At 43.2% G+C, this 21,330-nt stretch overlaps 1 protein-coding gene across 6 annotated transcripts in view; it reads right to left on the reverse strand.

Annotated features, from left to right (window-relative positions):
* Positions 1 to 19,503: 19,503 nt before the first annotated feature.
* Positions 19,504 to 21,330, reverse strand: part of CHN1 (chimerin 1) — a 200,256-nt gene continuing 198,429 nt past the window's right edge. For 2 of the 6 annotated variants that reach the window (XM_036858805.1, XM_036858807.1), the window contains one exon: positions 19,504 to 20,457. In XM_036858805.1, coding sequence (XP_036714700.1) covers positions 20,286 to 20,457 — 172 coding nt within the window. In that variant the 3' untranslated portion in view covers positions 19,504 to 20,285. The remainder of the gene's footprint in view (positions 20,458 to 21,330) is intronic. The other 4 variants (XM_036858806.1, XM_036858808.1, XM_036858809.1 and 1 more) reach the window with 4 other exon arrangements.

Consider the following 21,330-nt stretch of genomic DNA (forward strand, 5'->3'; position numbering starts at 1 on the left):
CCATGTCCTTCCCTTCTCTTTCTCAGGCTGTTGTCATTTTTATTTTTCACCTTAGAAACTGCATCAGTCGAGAGGGCAAGTTGTGGGCAAAGATCAAAGGTGCCATTGCTCTGCAGAAAGTTTAGGGGGGCAGGGTGGAACCAGTGGCCAACTAGCTGCCAAGACAAAGGCGAGACCTGATTAGACAATGCTAAGCATCTGTCAGAATTCCCAGCACGTGGAACAAAGCTTCAGCTGGGGGCTTCAGCTTCCACGGGGAGGGGGAGAATCTCCGCAAGCAAGGAGACGGTCTCTAGCTGCAGGATGGAGCCGGAGCCAGGAGAGCTCGTCCCCCAGCCAGGTAGGAAGGAAACGGAGTGGGCTGGAGAACATTGGGAGGTTCTGAAAGAGTACAACAAGACTCTCTGTTTATCTTCTCCCTGGCTTCTGCAGCCGGTCTGCAGTTGGGATAAATTCAGCACCGGAGGAAGAGGCAGCGTTTCCTCCCCCTCTCTCCTCCCATTTTAGGTGAGAGGAGGAGGTGGCATGGGGGATAGAGAAAGATCTGGCGAGCTCACCAGCTGGTGCTGCGGGGCTGAGCACAGCGAGCTTGCTCTGTGCTCCCACAGAGAGGGGCCCGGACAGGAAGGAGAGGTGCCCCCTCTCTTTATCCCCTCCCCCATCTCCTTGAAATCAGGATGGAGGGAGTAGGTAGCCCCCGACACGGTGGGATCCAAGGGTCTCCACAGCCAGCACGCCCCAAGTAGAGCCCCACCAACCAAACCAGGCCATGTAGCTTCTGATAGGGGCTGTGATTTTGGAGAACAGCATTGTTTCCCGCAGACCCAGGTGAAATGCAGTCCTGCTGCCTGGGGACGGTAATGACTAGCTCCATCCCTTCTGCAGAGCTGGTTACTGAGGGGTGGGTGAAGGGGTGGCCTAAGGATGGGAGCTGGAGAGATTTCGATGCTAGTGAAGGGGAGGGAGGAGGGTGCACAGTGCCCTGGGTGTAGGGGTCACTGAGGCTCTTGGATAACAAGGGGCACCAGGGAGATTGGAATGAGTGAGTGACAAGGGATTGGGGACAGGATAATCAACTCGTGGCCTCGTGGCCACTAAGATGCAGCCCCACCTCTCTGTAGCTTGAGGAAGAAGCTAGAAAGCTTTGCTCCAGCTTTCCTAAGCCATGTTGAAGCGTCTCACAAGAGCCTGGGTCCGGACAACATGCCCAGATGCCTCTCGGGCTGCGTGTTGGCTGTGGAGATGGTGGAGGGAGCACGGAGGCCAGTTCACTTCGCAGGGAGAAGTAACTCTCCCAGCTGGCTCTAGGGACAGACTTAAGCAGGATTTTATTTATTGTTTCTACTTTCTAAATGGTTTGTTTTAAAATTTGGTTCAAGGCCTTGTAGTTATGGAGACGAGATACTCGGTCTCCACTTGGCTCATCTCGTGCTTTTTTAGGAACCGTACAAGGGCCTGCCACATCTGGTCTTGCTTTGAGCTGCAGTGTCTGCACTCTGAGAGCATTAATGCAGGTTATAAAATGATAATGCTGATGATAAAAGTCTAGCTATAGTGTTAGCTACTATGGAAAAATTCTTGTCATTGGTCTTTTCTGTGGATTGGGCTGTGCACCTCTATCTATATACTGCTTATCACCATAAGTAATGGTCAGGTTTGGCTTTGTTTTGCTTCATGTGTGTACTGGTGTTTATGGCCAAGCTGAGAAGCAAAATATTGCCACTCACCGTTAACAAATAAGGGCTGATCCTTTGGTTGTCTGGGCTCCTTATTAGGAAGTGTGATATTTGGTTATTACTGAGCCCTGCCTGGGTGGGAGGGTCATTTTGAGCAGGCCCAGCTTGGGACCTGGAAGCCAGCATTGCCAGAGGGTGGTTGGCCACTGGGCAGCCTAAAAACCTAGAAGGGAGCTAAGGGAGGCGGGTGAGAGCCATGCATTGTTATGCTGTTTTGATAAAGACATCACAAGTAGGTGAATGTTACATCATATGTATTATATAGACACATGTATGCAGATATGTTAAAAAGTAATCTTCTGGTGGTGGAATGCAGGTGAATTTTTTTCTTTATGTTCTCTGATTTCCAGGTTTCTGCTCTGAGAATAGCTTACTATTGTGATTAAAGGAAGAAGGCCACAAATATTAGTTTGTAAAGAGAAGGAACGAATTTTTATTTTCAAATAACATGTACAGTAGGATTGTTTTTCTAGAATTATATGTATAACTTGTGTGTCCATCTACCTGTCCATCCACTCATCCATCCATATACCCACCCACCTACCCACCCATTCATCTTTCATTTATCCATCCATCCATCCTTCCATCTGTGTATTTGCACAGAAAGATATTTGGAATTGTGTTGACCAAATGTTTGTGATGGTTATTTCTGGCTGGCGAAATTTCAAATGCCTCTGTGTTCTTTATACTTACCTCTGTTACTTGAAATTTGTAATGATGAGGTACATTTTTTAAAAAGAGTGTCTCTGTTCTATTCCTGGGTGAGCCCCGGTCACAGAGCCCAAGTGAGTGCTCCCAGCAGGCAAGGCCAAGCAAGACTCTGACCTCAGGCCCCTGCTCCCTAGTGACACTGAGGCTGCCTGCTGAAACCCTAGTATGGCAGGTGTGCAGCTCAGCAGGGAGGGAGCCAAGAGGGAGATGCAGGTGACACCTGAGCTCTGTTTAAAACCCACAGCCAGTGGCATCCTGAGCCTTTGATGTATGTTTTATGCCCGGCTGGCTGGGTCTGTAGTTGGCTAGGGCTTGTGGTTCACAGTTCCAGGGGGTGGCAGCTACAAGCCTCCGGGTCCCTGTGCCCCTAAGAGTCTCATTCTTGTGCGGTGTCTCTCTCACCCCAGTTACCCTGAAACTGGCATATGGGCTCCTGTGGAGGGATCTCCAAGGGTCCCTGGGTTTGGAGGTTGCCAAAGTCAAGGATGTGTCTGTTAAATGTTTTTAGCTCCAGTAGAAGAGCCAGGGAGGTGCTCCTTGTATACAGATTTGCAGAGCATTTTCTGAGTACTGGGGAGCTGGGAGGCAGCAGGCACTTTCTCACCTGGGGTGAGAGTGAGAACGACAACCACTTAGGGAAGCAGGCTGGCATTTATTATCTAGTGGAGGGGAAGATATACAGACACTGTGACCAGTGAATGCTGTGCTTCTGGAAATGTATAAGGATGATCATTGGAGTGCTTTACATAATATCCCCAAACTAGAAACAACCCACCATCCATCAACATTGATAGCATACATGCCCTAAATAAACCGAGCTATGTTTGTACAGTGGAAGGCTATACATCTGTAAAGATCAACTAACTACAAGTAGGTGCAATGACGTGGATGTAACTCACAGACATAAAGTTGAGTGAACGGAACAAATTCAAGAATATATACAGCATTAGTCCACTCATGCAGAATTCAAAAACAAGCAAAACTAAACCATCTTTTTAGGGATTGCATATAAAAGTGGTGAACATATGAAAAAAAGTCAAGAAAAATTATTATAAAAGTTGGGATAGGGTTACCCCTGGTGGAAGGGAAGTTAGAATTGGCCAGGGTTTCCCAGGGTGGAGGGGGGCTCCTGGGGTGCCTGGCAATGTTCTCCTTCTTAACTTCGGTGCTGGTGACAAGCATGTTTGCTTTACACTTATTCATTAAACCCATCAATTACATCTCACGTGCTTCTTTGAATATATGTTATATTTCACAACAAAAATACTAAGAAGAAAAAAAAACAAAATGTAGCAAAGGGATCTTCCAGCCTCCATGTCTAGAAATGGCCTCTTTTTTTACCTGTAGGCTCCCTTTATTTCAAGGACCTCAAGCAGCATGTTTGTCCAAGTCTCTGACCAGGGTCAGAAATCAGTAGGCTCTTATTCCCCAAGTTCTTCTATGAGCTTAGCCCTGTGCCAGATACTGGTGGGAGTCAGCGTGGGGAATGTGCTGCCTCCAAGACGACAAAACATTATGAATAACAGTGAAAACACCAGACCAGGCTACAGCGACTTCCAGTGCCAGGGCAATTCTTAGGAGACGGAGCTCTGTGAAGGCTCGACCATCAGCTTCTGCTGGTCCCGAGGATGGGTTAGCTGGTGACAGCAGTGGGTGTGGGGAGGGTGGAGAGTGGGAGAGGGTGTTGTGACGAAGGAAAGGATGTCACGAAAGATGCAGGAAGTTGAGGAGTGTCAGGGAGGCCAAAGAGGCCTGCCTGACCAGATGGCCAGGTCCCCATGCGTTTGTAGGGGAGGCCAAGTATTGCTGGATTGATGGGGTGGCTCAGGAGGGTTTAGAAAACCAGGATGATGAATTTCCCCCGCATTCCCACCTTATTGCTAGTCTAGGTCAATCAATCAATAGATCATCACTCTGCTGCCCCCAGGCACATTATAGTCTAAACAATCAATAGAAGAGAATTGAACTAAGAAGACATGTAGAAACCCTCAGAGAAAAATAGGTGAGTGAATATGAGAGAATTAAAATATAAATACAATGATGCTCTTTGCCAAACTCCATTAGGAAAAAATTCTCATCTGCCCCAGGAAACACATTGATCAAAAGTCCACAGGGACTGGAAAACAGCATGACACGTCTTCAAAAAGTTAAACATAGAGTTACTATATGGTTCAGCAATTTTATTCCTGGGTATATACCCAAAATAATTGAAAACAGAGACTCAAACAGATACTTTGTAAAGCCATGTTCATAGCAGCATTAGTCACAATAGCCAAAATGTGGAAACAACCCAAGTGTCTATCAGTAGACGACTGGATAGACAAAGTGTGGAATATACATACAGTGGAATATAATTCAGCCTTAAAAAAGGAATGAAGTACTTATACATGCTATAACATGCATGAACCTTGATTGCATTAAGTGAAACAAGGCAGACACAAAAGGACAAATACTATATGATTCCACTTATATGTCATCGTTTAATGGGTACAAAATTTCTGTTAGGCATGGTGGAAAAAGTTCTCGAAATAGAGAGTGGTGATGGTTGCACAACCTTGTGAATGTTCTTAATGCCACTGAATTGTACACTTAAAAATGGTTAAAGTGGTAAATTGTGTTATGTATATTTTACCATGCATTTGGAAAAAAAGCCTATAGGGGCTGTTATGAATGGAATGTGTCCCCCTTAATTCATATGTTGATATCCTAACAAACAATGTGATGGTATTAGTAGGTGGGACCTTTGGGAGGTAATTAGGTCATGAGGATGAAACCTTCATGAATGGGATTCATGCTCTTATAGGATGAGACAAGAGAGCTTGCTTCCTCTCTCTGCTGTTAGCTATGTGAGGATACAGGAGGGCAGTCATCTGTCAACCAGGAAGCAGGCCTTCACCAGACACTGGATCTGCAGGCACCTTGATCTAGGACTTCCAGCCTCTAGAATTGTACGAAATAAATGTGTGCTGTTTAAGCCACCTCATCTGTGGTAATTTGTATTAGCAACCTCAACCAACTTAGACAGGCTCAAAAAATTGTTCCCGCATGTTGAGATACAGGAGAGAGACCAGGGCTGTGGAATCATTTCTGAACAGCAGGAAAGACAGAAAACAAGGTAAGGTTTCCTCGTTGTAGACTGAAGAAGGAGAAGAAAACACTGTCCTTGGTGGGTTTCTGGAGCTCCTCCTGTAGCCCCGTCAACATCAGAGATGACCCAAATGACCAATGACCGGGTAGACTTGGCCATTTCTTGAAAAGTAGCCCACCTCTCTCCTTCCTGCACTCATGCCTAAACAAAGGTCAACCCCAGCTACCCTCCAAGGAGCCATCCCTTGAAAAAGTACTTTTTAGAATTCTTCTTTTAGAAGAACAAAAAACCCCCCAAAGTTAGCAAAAGGAAAGGAATCATAAAGATCAGATCAGAAATAAATGAAGGAAACAATACCAAAGATCAATAAAACTAAAAGCTGGTTCTTTGAGAAGAGAAACAAAATTGATAAACCATTAGCCAGACTCAACAATAAAAAAAGGGAGAAGACTCAAATCAACAGAATTAGAAATGAAAAAGAAGTAACAACTGACACTGCAGAAATACAAAGGATCATGAGAGATTACTACAAGCAACCATATGCCAATGAAATGGACAAACTGGAAGAAATGGACAAATTCTTAGAAAAGCACAACATTCCGAGACTGAACCAGGAAGAAATAGAAAGTATAAACAGACCAATCACAAGAACTGAAATTGAAACTGTGATAAAAATCTTCCAACAAACAAAAGCCCAGGACCAGATGGCTTCACAGGAGAATTCTATCAAACATTTAGAGAAGAGCTAACACCTATCCTTCTCAAACTCTTCCAAAATATAGCAGAGGGAGGAACACTCCCCAACTCATTCTACGAGGCCACCATCACCCTGATACCAAAACCACACAAAGATGTCACAAAAAAAGAAAACTACAGGCCAATATCTCTGATGAACATAGATGCAAAAATCCTAAGCAAAATACTAGCAAACAGAATCCAACAGCACATTAAAAGGATCATACACCATGATCAAGTGGGGTTTATCCCAGGAATGCAAGGATTCTTCAATATATGCAAATCAATCAATGTGACACACCACATTAACAAATTGAAGGATAAAAACCATATGATAATCTCAAAAGATGCAGAAAAAGCTTTCAACAAAATTCAACACCCATTTATGATAAAAACTCTCCAGAAAGTAGGCATAGAGGGAACTTACCTCAACATAATAGAGGCCATATATGACAAACCCACAGCCAACATCGTTCTCAATGGTGAAAAACTGAAACCATTTCCTCTAAGATCAGGAAGAAGACAAGGTTGCCCACTCTCACCACTATTATTCAACATAGTTTTCAAAGTTTTAGCCACAGCAATCAGAGAAGAAAAAGAAATAAAAGGAATCCAGATCAGAAAAGAAGAAGAAAAACTGTCACTGTTTGCAGATGACATGATACTATACATAGAGAATCCTAAAGATGCTACCAGAAAACTACTAGAGCTAATCAATGAATTTGGTAGAGTAGCAGGATACAAAATTAATGCACAGAAATCTCTTGCATTCCTATACACTAATGATGAAAAATCTGAAAGAGAAATTAAGGAAACACTCCCATTTACCACTGCAACAAAAAGAATAAAATACCTAGGAATAAACCTACCTAAGGAGACAAAAGACCTGTATGCAGAAAACTATAAGATACTGATGAAAGAAATTAAAGATGATACAAACAGATGGAGAGATATACCATGTTCTTGGATTGGAAGAATCAACATTGTGAAAATGACTATACTACCCAAAGCAATCTACAGATTCAGTGCAATCCCTATCAAACTACCAATGGCATTTTTCACAGAACTAGAACAAAAAATTGCACAATTTGTATGGAAACACAAAAGACCCTGAATAGCCAAGGTAATCTTGAGAAAGAAAAACGGAGGTGGAGGAATCAGGCTCCCTGACTTCAGACTATACTACAAAGCTACAGTAATCAAGACAGTATGGTACTGGCATGAAAACAGAAATATAGATCAATGGAATAGGATAGAAAGCCCAGAGATAAACCCATGCACATATGGTCACCTTATCTTTGATAAAGGAGGCAAGAGTATACAATGGAGAAAAGACAGCCTCTTCAATAAGTGGTGCTGGGAAAACTGGACAGCTCCAAGTAAAAGAGTAAAATTAGAACAATTCCTAACACCATACACAAAAATAAACTCAAAATGGATTCAAGACCTAAATGTAAGGCCAGATAATACAAAACTCTTAGAGGAAAACATAGGCAGGACACTCTATGACATAAATCACAGCAAGATCCTTTTTGACCCACCTCCTAGAGAAATGGAAATAAAAACAAAAATAAACAAATGGGACCTGATGAAACTTAAAAGCTTTTGCACAGCAAAGGAAACCATAAACAGGATGAAAAGACAGCCCTCAGAATGGTAGAAAAGATTTGCAAATGAAGCAACTGACAAAGGATTAATCTCCAAAATATACAAGCAGCTCATGCAGCTCAATATCAAAAAAACAACCCAATCCAAAAATGGGCAGAAGACCTAAATAGACATTTCTCCAAAGAAGATATACAGATTGCCAACAAACACATGAAAGAATGCTCAACATCAATAATCACTAGAGAAATGCAAATCAAAACTACAGTGAGGTGTCACCTCACACCAGTCAGAATAGCCATCATCAAAAAATCTACAAACAGTAAATGCTGGAGAGGGTGTGGAGAAAAGGGAACCCTCTTGCACTGTTGGTGGGAATGTAAATGGATACAGCCACTATGGAAAACAGTATGGAGGTTCCTTAAAAACTAAAAATAGAACTACCATATGACCCAGCAATCCCACTACTGGGCATATACCCTGAGAAAACCATAATTCGAAAAGAGTCATGTACCACAATGTTCATTGCAGCACTATTTACAATAGCCAGGACATGGAAGCAACCTACGTGTCCATTGATAGATGAATGGATAAAGAAGATGTGGCACACATATATAGTGGAATATTACTCAGCCATAAAAAGAAACAAAATTGAGTTATTTGTAGTGAGGTGGATGGACCTAGAATCTGTCATACAGAGTGACGTAAGTCAGAAAGAGGAAAACAAATACTGTATGCTAACACATATATATGGAATCTAAAAAAAATGGTTCTGATGAACCTAGGGGTAGGACAGGACTAAAGACACAGACGTAGAGAATGGACTTGACACGGGGAGGGGGAAGGGTAAGCTGGGACGAAGTGAGAGAGTAACATTGACGTATATACACTACCAAATGTAAAATAGTTAGCTAGTGGGAAGCAGCTGCATAGCACAGCGAGATCAGCTTGGTGCTTTGAGACCACCTAGAGGGGTGGGATAAGGAGGGTGGCAGGGAGACGCAAGAGGGAGGGGATGTGGGGATATACGTATGCATATAGCTGATTCACTTTGTTATACAGCAGAAACTAACAGAACATTGTAAAGCAATTATACTCAAATAAAGATGTTAAAAAAAAAAAGAATTCTTCTTTTATTGTGTGAGCCCACCCTGGACGCTATTTGAAAAAGAAAATAAATTTAAAGATGCTGCAACATGTTTACATATACCCAATGGAAATTTTGCTTCTCAGACTGCTTGAGCAGAAAACCTCACATCCCCATGGCAACCACATTCCACCGTGACCACGCATCTCCGCCAGGTCACCCACCCATTTGTAAGCCTCAGCTCTTCAAACCCCTCCTGTCAAACACATGGGGCCCAGATGATACCACCCACTGCGGTAGTTCCACGCCTCCAGGACTGCTGGTGAGGGCTTGTTCTAATCTGTAAGGGACATTCCCGGAGACCCATCTAACCTGGGGCAGGGACCAGCTCTTCGTGGAAATCATTAAGAGACAGAGAACTCTGGGGGAAGCCATCGCCCTGTGGAAACACAAGGCCCTTGCAGCCTACTCAGGGGTCTGGAGCGCGGGGATGAGGGGTGTGCTGCTGACCGGAAAATCAGCCCCTTGGTAATCACAGGAACTGCGAGTCCCACATTCAGTAAAAACTCAGCTGATAATTAGATCCGTAATGCTTTACTCCCTTGAACAGAAATCATGACCCCTTTATAGGGTCTCCGTGTCATCTTCCCTTTGATGTTTCAGAACAAATACTTCTTTCAAATGTATGTTCTCAATACCATTTTCAAATAGCATTTTGGAATGGCTGACCTATGATAAGGCCACCTTCCCCTTCCTCAGGGGGGTGGCCGGGGCCTGTCTTCCCCCGCAGTCACCCTTCCCTGCTGACACAAGGAAAGCTTTGCAGGGGGTTGTCGGTAGAAATGAAAGCCTGCGATTTTGATGTTTCAGGGTCCCCAGCCCCTGACCGGCCAGCATTCCCCTCATCCCTCAGTTTTTATAATCAGCGAGTTTTGAGATTCCAGGCCTGAAGTCTCTTTCCCCACAAAATTGCAGAAAGCCTCGGGCCCTCCGAGAACTGACTTGGTATGTTTGCCCTTTGGATTATATTTGATTGGGTCAGACTTCCAGTATAAGGAAGACATACATGAAAGAAAGCAACTGTCCATGTTGTTGGTGGATCACAGGGGTTTTTTTTTGTTTTTTTGTGTTTTCCTTTACTACTTTCCCTTGCCTTTGAGAAAGTACAAAGTAGGGGAGGGGGAAGTGCTTCCTAACAGGCAGAGTTTCTCTGCATCTTAGGCTAAAGCTGGGCTGGGCTAGTCCTCTGCTGGGCCTTCCCTGAGGCTTCTCAACACCCGCCATAGAGGCGGGCACTTGGCAGGTATTCCTTGCGCAATGTCCCCAGCTCCCCGCTCAGAGTGACCTTCCACCAAACCCTTTGTTTCCCCCACCATAAAGTTGGAGAAAGAAGAAAGAACAGTGGTTTATGGGTTGTAGGCAAGAAAAAAAATCTTTGACATAACCCATATTCAGCTCAGTAGACATGGAGTGGTATGGACTTTGCAGAATGAGAATCTGAAAAAAAAATGTATAACTGAATCACTTTGCTGTATTAACATAAACACACTGCTATATATAAAATAGATAACGAACCAGACCTACTGTATAGCACAGGGAGCTGTACTCAATATTTTGTAATAACCTATAAGGGAAAAGAATCTGATTTTGCAGAATGAAAAGCTCTGGCTTTCCTCTGTAGACAGATAGCTATCAAATAGAAGTGAGCAGCAAGACAAAGAAGAAAGCATGGAGGGGAGAGAGAAGCGGGGAGAAAGAGGGAGAGAGGATCAGTGTCTCCAGGAATCCAGGCCTGACGCCTAGCCCAAGCCTGGCTTTTCCTCCCCCCCCTCCCCTCCCTTTCTTTCTTTCTTGACATGATGAAGCTTCTTCCCTTTGGCAGCTCTGTTTTATCTTGCTACACCCAGCCAGAGCTATAAGGATTCAAGTCTGTCTTCACAGATGTTTCCTTTTAATCACTGTAATTAATATTAATGGTGATTAATTTTTAATGAGGACATATCAAGGAACACCCTGGCAAAAATGCCCACTGGTAATTTGAATAACCTTGATTTTGTGAGGCCATCGTCCTTTTGGCTTGGCCACCTGTTTCACAGACAATGCATCGGATCCCAGCATTCTCTGATAATGTGTTAATTTTTCCTCCTAGATCTGGGACAAAACCAGGGTGTTTCCAGAGCAGAAGCAGTGGGGAAGTGAGCTGCCCTGACTGATTTCTCCTCCCACCTCTGAGGAGGCTGTGAAGGGACTCGGTGGGGGGATCTCCTCTGATCTTTCAGCAGTGCCACCAGGAAGAGGAATTGTTGTTACCTGGTGAGCATTCACTGAGGCTCATTCTGTGCAAAGCACAGTGCAAAGTCAAGTGGCTTTGGGAATCCAAAGCCAGAGGCCATCCTGGTTCCTCCTGCTCTGACAAAGTGGATGGATGCCTTATTCACGGGCCTCAGGGAACGGTCCTCTGTAGACAGCCTGGTGGATGCCAGTGAACCCTCCCTCACTAATCATGTGGAAACCATTCATAATGTGCAAACTACCCTCACCGGGCAGCCAGCCCAACACCGAGGTGCTGATGGTGGGTGAGGACGCTTCCGGGCAGGGAAGCCTGGTGTCAGCTCCCTCACCAGCAGCTTCAAGATGTCAGGGTTATGTATTATTGATACGTGCCTAGTAGTTCTTAATTTCTCTCCAATCATTCATGACTTTACCTAAATCAATGTTTTGAAAACAGATGTTAAGGGAGAAAATGTTCTTAAATAAGTTAGTAAGTTTGCAGAAAAACAAGGCTTTCCGTGCACAAGTTGCCAGTTCACTTGATCTCAAGTTGTTTTTTTTTTAATGCAAATCTTTTCAGACTCCTTATTATGCTAACATGATTGCAATCTTTATTTATTTATTATTTTATTTATTTATTCTTGGCTGCGTTGGGTCTTCGTTGCTGCACGCGGGCTTTCTCTAGCTGTGGCGAGCAGGGGCTACTCTTCGTTGTGGTGGCTTCTCATTGCGGTGGCCTCGCCTGCTGCGGAGCACAGGCTCCAGGCGCGCAGGCCCTGTAGCTGTGGCTCGCGGGCTCTAGAGCGCAGGCTCAGCAGTTGTGGCGCACGGGCTTAGTTGCTCCGCGGCATGTGGGATCTTCCCAGACCAGGGCTCGAACCCGTGTCTCCTGCATTGGCAGGCGAACTCCCAACCACTGCGCCACCAGGGAAATCCCATGATTGCAATCTTCATAAAGGTGGCATTGACGCTTGAACAGTTGACCCTTGAACAATGCGGAGACTGGGGGCACCAACTCTCTGGCACAGTCAAAAATTTGAGCGTAACTCATAGGTGGCTGTATCTGCGGTTCCTCCATTTTCATGGTTCTGCTTCTGCTGATTCAACCAACCGCGAATCATGTAGTAAGTATTTATTGAAGTGGACCTGTGCAGTCCAGACCCCTGTTGTTCAAGGGTCAACCATATAGTATTTCCCAAACTTATTTGACTCTAGAGCCCTTTACTCTTGAAATAACTGTTGAGCTCCCCAGTGTATTATCAGACTGCCTGCTAATAAAACCAAACTAAGCTAACTGGAATTGAAGGCACTAAGCAGAGCACCACGGCAGCCGAGCAGTGTTACAGAAGGGGGACGTCAGAGGGGGGCTTTGTAGGGTTTCGGGGGTCTGGGCTCAAGTGTTTAAGATGTGTATTTCAAGGTGGGGGAATAGAGTCACTTAAGACTGGTGAACATTGCAAGGGTCTTGAGGGGTAGGCTGTGGTTTGATAAGCAAGCTGTCTGCCCAGGTGGAGTCCATTGTCTCGGGTAAAGTGATCTGCGGGAATTTCCCGAAGCAAAGTCCTATCTTCCTCAGGCAAAGGTCTCTTGAAACAAAGAGCTAAGTCATGTTGACACAAGCTCTTAGGCCTTCTAGCTGTGTGAGGTTGGTGCAGGTTGTTGTAGTTCTGAGAACAATTTGTATTTCTTACATTTTGTGGAATGTTAGTCTCATCAAATGTGGTCTGAGAAATATGGACTCCTTCTTAAAGTGGTTTAATATGGTTCCTGTTAGAACCCATCTTCTTCTTCTGACTTAATATCTAATTTAGGTTAGGCTATGTGATTTTGAACAAAATTTGAGTAAGAAAAATACTGAGGACAGAATCAGACTTAGGTCGGAAACTAGGAGGTGAGACTCTGAAGGAGAGCACCTGAAGCCAACTCCATGTCGGACTATTCTTTCTTATTTTCTGCATTCTTGATGTTCTGGCATTTGAGGCCTTCATCCTGGAGAGACCCGCTGACCCAGGGTTAGCTAACTCCTAGAGACTGCAAAGGACTCTTAGGAAAGTTGCACATTTGATGTGCAAACCAACCAATCCAGAGCCCACATCCCCAACTATCTCCTTTATTAAACTCTCACAGACCAAGCCCATATTCCCCCTGCCTTAAGTCACCCTAGTGTCAGGTCCTGGACAACCAGGGACCACCCCTATAGTCCAGAGCCCATTGAAATTATTCAAACTATCCAACCTAAACCAACTCAGGGAACCCACCCTGCCTTGTCCGCTCCTTCCCAAGAGAACCCCCATAAAGACTCCGGGCCATGCTCTGCTCTCTCCCCTTCTGCTCCTGATGGACCCTGTTCCATCCCCACGGGGCCCTGCACGGCTCCTGTTCCTAGGGATCATCATTTCCATGTCTGTGTGTCTTACCATACCTGATTAAAACAAATCCCAGGCGCGTTCTAACATACCAACAGGAAATGCAACAGTCTGCACACCAGGGACACATTAGAATCACCCGAGAAGCTGTCTGCCCAGCGCTTGCGCACAGAGAGTTTGACTTAATTGGCCTGTAGTAGGGCCTCAGGTGACTCTAATGAGTAGCCAGGGCTGAGAAACACTGAGCCAGTGGTTCTCAAAGGGTGATCCTGGGACCAGCAGCATGAGTATCACCTGGGGCCTTGTTAGAAATGCAAATTTTGGGGCCCCACCCCAGATCTCCTAATTCAGAACCTCTGGTGGTAAGGCCTTTATCAAGTTCTCCAGGTGACTCTGAAAGACGCTAAAGTTTAAAAACCATTGCACTGGGCCAAAGTAAGGCAGAGTCAGAGAAGCAGGCCACCAGTGGGCTGAGGGCCTGGAGCCCTTACATTTATGACTACATTTAATGCCACCTCCTCCTGCTGATCAACCACTTCTTCGCTTCCTAGAATCACGGTGCACCCCATGAATTTTGGTATGTTGTATTTCCATTTTTGTTTGCCCCAAGGTATTTTTTTAATTTCACTTTTGATTTCTCCTTTGACCCATTGGTTGTTCAATAGCATGTTTTTTAGTTTCCCCATATTTGTGTATTTTCCAGTTTTCTTCTTAGAATTGATTTCTAGTTTTATACCATTGTGGTCAGAAAAGATGCTTGATATGATTTCAGTCTTTTTAAATGTATTGACTTGTTTTGTGGCTTAACATATGATCTATCCTGGAGAATGTTCCATGTGTGCTTGAGAAGAATATGTATTCTGTTGCTTTTGGGTGAAATGTTCTATACATGTCTGTTAAGTCTGTCTGGTCTAACATCGTTTAAGTCCCATGTTTCCTTATTGATTTTGTCTGGAATCTGTCCACTGATGAATTAAAGTCCCCTCCTATTATTGTATTGCTATTCTCCCTTCAGGTCTGTTAAAATTTGCTTTATATATTTAGGTACTCTTAGATTAGGGGCATAAATATTTATAAATGTTATATCCTCTGGTGAGACTGACCCCTTTACTGTTATGTAATGGCTTTGTCTCTTATTATAGTCTTTGTCTTAAAGTCTATTTTGTCTGATATAACTATAGCTATCCCAGCTTTCTTTTGGTTTCTATTTGCATGGAATATCTTTTTCCATCCCTTCGGTTTCAGCCTGTGTGTATCCTTACTTCTGAAGTGAGTCACTTGTAGGCGGTATATAGGTGGGTCTTGTATTTTTTTATCCATTTAGCCACTTTATGACTGTTGATTGGAGAAGTTAGTTCGTTTACATTTAAAGTAATTTTTGATAATTGTGTACTTATTGCCATTTTGTTAATTGTTTTCTGGCTGTTTTTTATTTCCTCTCTTCTTTTCTTCTACTCCTGCTCTCTTCCTCTGTGACTTGATGATTTTCTGCAGTGGTATGATTAGATTCCTTTATCTTTTGTGTATTTACTGTAGGTTTTTGCTTTGTAGTTACCATGAGGCTTACATAAAACAACTTATATTTATAACAGTCTATTTTAAGATGATAACAAGTTTAAGCACATTCTAAAGCTCTACATTTTTACTCCCTCCCATGTTTTTGATGTCACAGTGTTCCTAGAATCTTGGGACAGAGCTGGCACTGATGTAGTTGAACGTAACCTTTGTATGCCCATATCACCTCCTCTCTCATATAGTTTGGATACTATTTAAAAAAAAAACTTGAGCAAATTATTCCTCAAAACTATGAATTTTCTTTGGTAAGAATAAAAACTGTCTTAGGAAAATGTTCATTCCTATGGGGAGGCATCCAAATATCAGGCCAGGCCTTGATTTTTGCACGGACAAGCCCAAGCCTGTGGCCACATTTTACCTAGAGACACATCAGAGGAAACTCACTGGTCTGAGATTGGTACAGTGAAAATCAAAAGATTTTTCTGTTTTCAGAACATTCCAAGTTTACAACATTTTACCTCTGGAGGGCCCTTCTTGCTAATATTCTTCATTTTAATCTCTAAACATTACCTCCTCTGCTTTTTGTGTTACCACAGTGACATGGGCAGTTAAGTAGATATGTTTCAGAACTAGAAATGCATCTAGCTTCACATGTTGACGTTACCTGCTACAATTAATCGTGATTGTATCTGAACAATAATAAACACCCTAACACTTTCAGAGCTCCAAAAACTCAGTCAGCAACATGCTTATACTTCTTGTTTTGTGCTATCCTGTGGAATAAGCAATAATGGAAAAAATTTACATTGTGAAATATGCTATTACTGACTATATTATAATAGTCTCTCTTCAGCAAAGAACAAAAAACCTCATAAATCAGGGGTTTCCTTACACTATGTGTTGATGAATGAATCATATTTTTAGCTTAGCTCTTTCTTGATTTTTGGTTTCAACACATGAAATATCAATTGATGCGAGATGCCTGTGTGATATGCCAGACTGGTGAAATAATTTTACTTTAAAAGTTATTTAAGCATTTGCTGAGAGGCCCCAATGACTTTGGTAAGGTGGAAGAATGTGTTGAAACCAACAAATGTTTGAATCTATAATAACATTATTAATACAACCTTTTCTAATAAAATTGCTAATTGGTCTTAAATAGGATTTGGTATACTAGTTATAACCTAAGTCCTTGACTATACAAAATCTAGAGAAAACAACTTCAGTTTTTTCCCTTCATTACTATTTGGGAAATGCTAGGGCTGTCAGTCTGTTTTAGATAAATGGTGACTCTGAGCTGTCAGGTTGAGACAGCTTTTTCCAGAAAGACTGCCAACTGTGCGTGGAATTGGCCAAAATGAGCTAAGTGCACTCAGCTGCAGTAGACTGATAACATCATTGCCGAGCTTTCTGTGATGCAGGGAAATTAGAGGCTAGTGAATCCACAGCAGAGGATGGCATGACAGGGCCCTTTCATGCTCTGTTGTCCCATTCCAGAGTGCACACCCTCTTCACAGGGATAGGCAGCTAGTACCGAGGCCCATAGGAAATAAGACAGTGAGGAAAAGGACAGGATTCAAGTTTTCCTAGGCCAAAATGATCTGGTAAGTTCCTTGAGAACAGGAGCTGACCTTGTTCCCAGGCTAGCACAGTGCCTGGCTTGTGGGGAGGGAGCAGGCAGGAAATGGGTGTGGAATGAGGCGTGCGGATGTATTGGGATGCAGGTCTGGGCTTCACTTGTTGAGAGAATGCAAGTGAGAACTAGATTGCTAAAAATTGGAGACGCTGGCCGATCCCTGACAACGCTATACGCCTCTCAGCCTTCTATATCCCCACACAACGCATGCCAATCAAGGGTCAGAGCCGCCCAGTGTCCGGCGGAGGTGTGATGTGCGGTAATGACGTATGTAAAGAGCACGGCTACTTCCGCTCATAAGAGTAATGCCTCTCACTTAACACTAGGAGACAAATGTGAATGCTGTACAGTTGCTACAGGCAAATGAAGTTAAGACGCTTAAAGAGTTCCATAAGAAGTTATCCTCCCAATGACAAAAATATAGAGTTGGGAGAAGAGTTTGGAGTATTCTGCTTTTCCAACGTGCGTTAAAAACAAAAACACTTTTGGCTTTTTAGGTGGACTCACCAATAATACGTAATCAGGTTTGGGACTATAAACTCTAAAATATTTTGTTAAAAATGAAGAGTGTTGGAGCCCTGAACCTAATTTATTCAGAGGCCTTCTATTTGAGCTCATTAAGTAACCAGAAACATTTTGATAAATATCCATTCTTCCACTTAGGGACACGTTTTTCATCTCAATTCAGTGAAGAACTACTTCCTCTGGCCAGCTGGTATAACTGGCATTAAAAACTAACAAAGAATGTAGAGAAGGGAAAATCTTCCGTTTCTCAATAATTTCCTTAAAACTATATACAGAGAGTTGAGAAGAAATGGACTTTATGTTCAGGGCAGAGGACCGGCAGTGCTGCCAGATCTGTGGGTGATGGTGGAGCGGCTCGCTGGTCCCTTCTCCCACTCCTGATGGGATGGAAGTTGAAGCCTCTGCCTCATTTTATAAAAGGTCACGATTTGAGAAATCTCCAAGTAGTCTTAGAAAGATATGTATAAAAGACTCTGGCACATTATTGAGTAAGAGCCTCTCTAAGTGACTGAGAATTGTTCCTTCATTTCAAGAAGTGTCACCCGACAGTCCAAAGGTGCTCACAGATGACGTAGCTGTGATTTGTATCCGCATGTCCTGGGGGAATGAACCACACATCCGTTTAGAAACATGCCCAGTGCACTTGTTCACAAACCTGGTAGATAGTAACCTTGTCTGAACTTACTCAGAATTTTATCTGAGCATCTGCTTCTTATGTATTATGATCAGGCACCGCTCCTGCTCCTGTAATACAGACACACCTCTAATTCCAGTAAGTGCCTGCTCTAAAGTCAACCATGTCTGTTACTTTCAGGAAAAAATTAGGGTGATTATATTCTAATAAGGCATCTGAATTCTCCTTTAAAAGCACTTTGTACAAAATGAACTTCAGTCCTGAGCACGTAGCGGCAGTTCAACAGATGTACCTAACCCAGGGACAGACCCATGTGATCAGATTTCCCTGACAAATGTGTTTCATGAGTCAAAGGTATCCCCTTAGTGTTTAGTGCTTTTCAGTGACCTCCATTTTAAAGAAAATGTCTATATTATATAAAACAAATCTCTGTACTTTATTAATCTATACATCTCATGTTGCTTAGTGCAGTGACATTTTTCATATAGGCGACTGTGGTTGAGGAGATAGCTGTAATGAACTGCACCACCACAGTTTTCTGAATATAGACATTAATGAAACATACGATCAACTTCCTACTATAGCCTAAGGGTAAAAATATGGAAAAACTCCATATTTCTGTCAGTTTCCGTTATCTTTGAGACAGTCTTGAAAGCACTAAGGATCGAAATGGCAAACATGGAAATGTGTCTTGTATTACTTTTTCAGTTGTTTTTTTAAAAATAAATTTACTTATTTTATTTATTTATTTTTGGCTGTGTTGGGTCTTCGTTGCTGCACGGGGGCTTTCTTTAGTTGCGTCGAGCGGGGGCTATTCTTCGTTGTGGTGTGCGGGCTTCTCATTGCGGTGGCTTCTCTTGTTGCGGAGCACGGGCTCTAGGCGCGCAGGCTTCAGTAGTTGTGGCACGTGGGCTCAGTAGTTGTGGCTTGCGGGCTGTAGAGTGCAGGCTCAATAGTTGTGGCACACGGGCTTAGTTGCTCCGTGGCATGCGGGTTCTTCCTGGATCAGGGATTGAACCCGTGTCCCCTGCATTGGCAGGCAGATTCTTATCCACTGCGCCACTAGGGAAGTCCCACTTTTTCAGTTTTTAAAGCAGGATAGAACTTTAGTTCTGGGAGGGCGCTCATTTGACAGATAAGGAAACAGACTCTGGATGGTCATTAGCTCAAAGCCATGTGGGTGGCTAGTGACAGTATCAGGCCCATTGCCTGGGTTTCCGGGCCTCATGTTGTGCACAGAACACCCTTCCCTAGTTGTCAGGTTGCTACCTGAGATTCCTCCCAGGCAGTGCGGTCAGCTCAACTGCACGTCAACATCATGCATCTCTGACAAACCCCCGAGCGTTCAGAAAAGTCATTCTTTTTAGTTAGCCCTTTTTCTTTTTCTGATGGCTCTAGAAGGAACTCCTGCCTGCCCTCCCCACTGCCCCAAAAAGTTGAGAAACTATTCTAGATTTTTGCCAGAGTATGCAAGAAGAAAAATAAATTCAATGAATGGGTATTCTACTTCTGAGCGGTTTTATGTTATTTTTGTAGGAGCTCAATGCAAAACTTTCAACAGTAAACAAAAGAGGTGAGAGGGTGCACTCAGTATTAAATAAATGGCCAAACACATTTTTCCAAATACTCTCAGTCATGAGAAAAAAGTGAGCTATCAATATTTTTGATTTCTAAAAGCCAAATTTAATAAATTAATAACTGCATGCCAGATAAAAACACAAAATTACAACTGAAAACCAATAATTAACAGAAAATGCTCTGCGTTGTACTTTTTTATTGGTAGAGATAATTTACTAAAGTAACAAATCTGAAAACACATTTTGCTTTTGCTGGAAAGAAAGTACTATGCTAGAGAAGAACTAAGAGAAACCAGAAATAAAGCATTTGAGAAAAGCAGGCATATGTTATAGTCTACGGCGATGCGGCAGCCAGAGGTGCTGGTTTCTCCGTTTGTGTGCATGTTTATGGAAGCATCAGAAACCAGTGACGCAGGACCCAAAAGCAAAGTCACGACAGAGTTACTGTGTGAAACATGCTGCACTACAACCGCAGGCGACCCAGGACAAGGGGTGGCGCAGGCTTGTGTCTCCTTTGTATGGGGTTCCCTTGCCAAACAGGGGGCTAATCATGCACTAGCTTGAGTTTCTCTTAACATGATAAACACCCAGGACTACGAGAACTGGAAAGCATGTGTTCACTGTTTTACAAGGACAGCGGAGCAGTGCTATGAACACAATGGGGAAGTTCCTTCATTTTAATCTGGTTATATGCCCAAACTTCTAACCAAGACATAATTCAGCTATAAGAGCCAATTAAATTACTATAAAACATTCCTTCATCTGTAAAACATTTCTTTTTTTCCTTCAAACTAAAAATTTAAAATAAAATGTCTTCATTTTTGATAAGCAGCTCCACCACCAGTCTCTGATATCGTATATCGTTCAGGGCAGCCATGGCGTCTAGTTCTGGAGATCTCATGAGGGTTGGGCCGAAAACAATCCCAAGGTTCTCTGCATTCATCAGATTCTCCTTTTCGTGGAGGGTCACTCTGAAACATACAAGGAAGGGACGGTGACTTCACATAGGCTACGGCGGGGGGTGGGGTCTTTGGCGTGCTGAAGCACTAAAACAAAAGATTCACAGTAAAGGTTTGTGCCCACTGATCAGCTCTTTTGCTCGGTTATTTCTGTGCACTTCTCCTTAACTTCAAAGTACTGACCTTCCTTAACGTAAATGATGTTAGTAAATAATTTAAACTTCTGGTGATCACTGGAGCTGAAGCCTGAGTTGATGTGCTGGGCTGTGTGGAGTCGGTTCTATCTGCGGATTCGCCTGCCATAGCCTAGAGCTGCAGGGGTGGGTTTGTACACAGGGAGGGGACCGGGTCATCCGGATAATTCCATCAGCTCTCCCTCCACTTTGGCGAGATCTTGTTTCCTATAGAGCATTTTTGCAAGTTGAATGGCTTACTGAGTAGTTAGGGAGAGAGTGGTAGCGATATTAACAGGAAATGGCTCAAGCTAAGCAACCTCGTCAGGGAGTGTAAGTAAGTATTTATATTCTTTTTACTGCTACAGCAAAGGCACAGAGACTATAATTTGAGAGTTATTCCTTTGTTTTAGTGTGGAGTTCTTAACTGCATCCACATACATAGCAAACTTGAATTTACAAGTGAAGCATATTAAAAAACGTTTTAACTCATGGTGCTTTTAAGGAGGGAAACCATGTAAATCCTTAAAAGCACCGTGAGTTAAATAGTCACTTCTGGGTAACTCGCACCTAAAGGCATACAAAATAGATGTCAAGTTCTGCTGGGTTTTTTTGGTTTCTGATTGGTACTGTATTTGGAAATCCTAAAACCACTAAAACTTGGTCATATAATTTTAAAAACCTTGCTTCAACTGGGAGAGATGGAGGGTGA

The sequence above is a fragment of the Balaenoptera musculus genome, chromosome 7, assembly GCF_009873245.2.
Source record: "Balaenoptera musculus isolate JJ_BM4_2016_0621 chromosome 7, mBalMus1.pri.v3, whole genome shotgun sequence".
In the NCBI taxonomy this organism is placed as follows: Eukaryota; Metazoa; Chordata; class Mammalia; order Artiodactyla; family Balaenopteridae; genus Balaenoptera; species Balaenoptera musculus.